The 3,314-nt window shown below is 59.0% G+C and overlaps 1 protein-coding gene across 1 annotated transcript; it reads left to right on the top strand.

Moving 5' to 3' along the window:
• The first annotated feature begins 973 nt into the window (after nt 1-973).
• LOC102043184 (caltrin-like protein 2) lies at nt 974-1,719 on the top strand. Its single transcript, XM_005422235.2, has 3 exons — nt 974-1,080; nt 1,242-1,403; nt 1,554-1,719. Exons 1-3 carry the CDS (start codon nt 1,017-1,019, stop codon nt 1,556-1,558), a joined length of 231 nt encoding a protein of 76 aa, XP_005422292.1. The 5' UTR covers nt 974-1,016; the 3' UTR covers nt 1,559-1,719.
• The last annotated feature ends 1,595 nt before the right edge of the window (nt 1,720-3,314 follow it).

Here is a 3,314-nt window from a genome sequence, read left to right as displayed (position 1 = left end):
AGCACTGCTTGGGCTCCTGCCAGCCACACAAGTCCCACAGCAATATTTGAGGAACCCCTTACACAAGCTGAGTGAGACATTGACCAATTGGGGGGAAATGGAGTAACTTCCCACTGCCCAAGGGCACCTAAAGAAAACAGATTTACCTGGAGGCCAGGGCAGGGTTACAATTTCCTTGGGAGGGAGGAATGGGTGGTGGGATCTTTGCCATCCAAATGAGGAATACAGCCCCTAATCCCTACAGCCATCAAGAGTCAGGGCTCAGTGAAGCTGTCCTTGTGCTGCATCATGGCTGATGACACGTCTGTGAGGAGTGGGTTATCCTACCCCAGAGGGATCAGCCACTTTCTTCCAGCACCAACCTATTTCTCATATGGCAGAAGCCACCAGAGAAGATACTGGGGTTCAGGTAACCCCCCAGAGAGCTTGAGAAAGACTCACCTTGGGCTGATCCAAAGCTGCTTTCTCTACACAAACTCATTCTCCCAGTGGGGCAGGAGTAAGGAGGATTTGGGACTGGGGCAAGGTACCTCTGGGAAAAATCTTGAAGGATCATCCCTGGGAAGGCACTGGCAGTCTCATGCTGATTTGGATCACACTGTAAGGTTTGGTTTGCAAGCAAAGTATAGAGAGAAACCCATTTAACAGAATCCCAGAGGAGAGCACAGGCACCACAAGGGTTTCTCCTGAAAAAGGATACCTGGAGAAGATACCTGTCCAGGAGAAAGCAGCTCCACTGCCTGTCAGGGTGGACAATGCCCTGGCACTTCTCCCTTGGCTTGTCCCTCAGCCCCAGGTGTGGCTGCAGGGGTGAGTTGTGCAATACAGAAGCTGCTTTTTGAGCAATCAAACAATCACGTCTGAACCTTGCCCAAGAGGCTTTTCTGGAAACCACAACGCAACAGGCAGAGGAAAGAGGCACAAACACCGGCCCGTTCCCCACCCCCGTCCTGCCCAGGGTTTAAATGTTGGTGTCCCGCACCTCTCACACTCGCACCTCTCGGGGACACGGCAGCATGAAGGCGGTGGCCGCCCTGCTCCTGGTGGGGATGCTCATCCTCTGGGCGGAGCTGCCAACAGGTAGGAGATGTCCGGGGACGAGGCACGGGGAGGAAAAGCTCAGGGGCTGCGAAGGAGCCGTGCTTACATGGATCCTATGGGAGGGGAGAGGGGTGTTTGCCGGGCAGCATCTCCCCGGCGCCCCTCGCTGCCCCGGAGCCAACCAGTCCCGTCTGCTGCAGGCAGCGCCTGGTCCTGCCCCCCGGTGCGCTTCACCTGCGCCCTGCACAACCCGCCGAACCAGTGCTTCGTGGACCGGCACTGCCCCCGCGGCAAGAAGTGCTGCCGCACCTTCTGCGGGAGGAAATGCCTCTCCAAACCGCCTCCCATCCCCGTCTCCTACGGTAGGAGCTTCGGAGCCCCGGCTGCCCCCGGCGCAGAGCGGGGTGTGATGCTCGGGGCGGTGCCCAGCTGCCAGAGCCCCCGGCAGGCCCCTGGGGGGCAAACGCGGGCTGGGGTGAACGCCAACATCTTCCTTTCTCTCCCTTTCCCAGTGTGAGCTCCGGCTTCCAGGATAGACTGGGGGTCATCTCAGCATTGCCAGCCCAGCTGAGCTCCAGGATCACCCCGTGACAGCTGCTGCACTGTGCTCTGTGCCCCCCCTTCCCCTCTCCCTCTGCTCCCCCACTGCTCTTTCAACAAATAAAAGAGGCTTTTCTCAAGGGTGTTTGTGATGTGTGACTCCTTTCCTCACCTCCTCTCTCCACCCTGGCACACAGTCCCACTGCTGCTTTCACCCCAGAATTTCTTCTTCTGGGGAAAGGGGATGAAACAATCTGGCTTCACACTTGCAGTGTGATTAGGGGCTGGCTTGGGGGAGAAAATCCATCCAGAGGCACACAGCCTCCAGGAGGAGAGAGCAATGGGAAGGGACTGGAACAAAACATGCCAGGCTGCTTTAGGAAGGCTGCAAGGGGCCCTGGAGTGGCAGTGTGTCCTCCAGGCCCTCCCAGCTGCACAGGGCTGTGGGAGGGGACTGGCCCTGCCTGCCCAGGGGGACACAGAAGGCAGAGGTTCCCCGTGAATACCCCACTTGGGGCTCACCTGGAGAGTACAGGAGGGGTTACACAGACTCAAACCCCAAGTGGTGCTGAGCCTGAGCTGGTAGGGAAAATTCGGCTGAAGAATCTTGCCTGGGAAAGCCTCAAGCCAGGGCAATAGAACCACAGATCCAAGGGGTTCCTGTAATTTTTGTACAGCTGAGTGCTGGGGACAAAACTTCAGGAACTTCCAAGAAACATCAGCAGCAGAGAGTGCGCACAGCCTGAGGGAGCTGCTGGCCTCTGTGCATGGCAGAACCCGGCACTGCCACCGCCCACTGCAGGGCAGAGCATCGCCCAGCCTAATGCCCAAAGGGGGCCTGCCAGCCCTGCCCAGCCCCTGCTGATGCCAGGCTGGCTGAGAATGTCCCATTCTGCCCCAGACTGGAGGAGAGCTTGGTCTGTGCACACACCGAGGGGGCAGAGAGGAGCTGCTGCTGTGTGAGAGCTGGGCTAACGATCCCCACGGCCAGGCACGAGCAAAGCAATCTGGAGAGCAGCACCAGCTGGCCGGATCTTAAACTACCCACAAACACAGCAGGGTGAAGGCTCTGGCTGTGACATTGCCACCCTGCATGGTCCATGGGAGATGCTGGAAATTTCCTGGCCGAGACTGCTGGAGAGTCCTTATATGGTCACATCTGTGTAGGTGACCTCTGTGGAGCAGCTAGAGGAAGGCAAGATTCACAAGTTACTTGGACGGAAGGAAGAAGTGCAATGATGAAAAAACCCCAACCCTTTGCTTCGCCTGGCCACGGGAGGGCAGAGAGAACCGGAGAGCTCACGCGGCGCTGGGGCGGCTGAGAACGCCCGGTGATCGGCAGGGACAGGCAAAACAAGAACCGGGAGCTCATCGGCCAAACTCGCTGTAAAATCAGACATTGCTTCTGCCCAGAGTAGGGTCCTTGCAGGGGAAAACTCTCCCTGACAGCAGCCCAGCCCTCTGCGCAGGGAGAGCCGTGCCACACAAGCGGTGGGCTGGGAGAGGCTGAGCCCCAGCGCTCCCGCATCCATCCCTGCATCCCGCAGCCATCCCCTGCATCCCGCAGCCATCCCCTGCATCCCGCAGCCATCCTGCAGCCATCCCGCAGCCATCCCTGCATCCCGCAGCCATCTCCCCCACCCCACATCCATCCCCTGCTCCCCACAGCCATCCCCTGCATCCCACAGCCATCCCCTGCATCCCACAGCCATCCCCTGCATCCCACAGCCACC

This window comes from Geospiza fortis, unplaced genomic scaffold (genome assembly GCF_000277835.1).
Source record: "Geospiza fortis unplaced genomic scaffold, GeoFor_1.0 scaffold188, whole genome shotgun sequence".
NCBI lineage: Eukaryota > Metazoa > Chordata > Aves > Passeriformes > Thraupidae > Geospiza > Geospiza fortis.
Note: the sequence above shows the minus strand (reverse complement) of the source record. Positions and strands in the feature narration are given on the sequence as shown.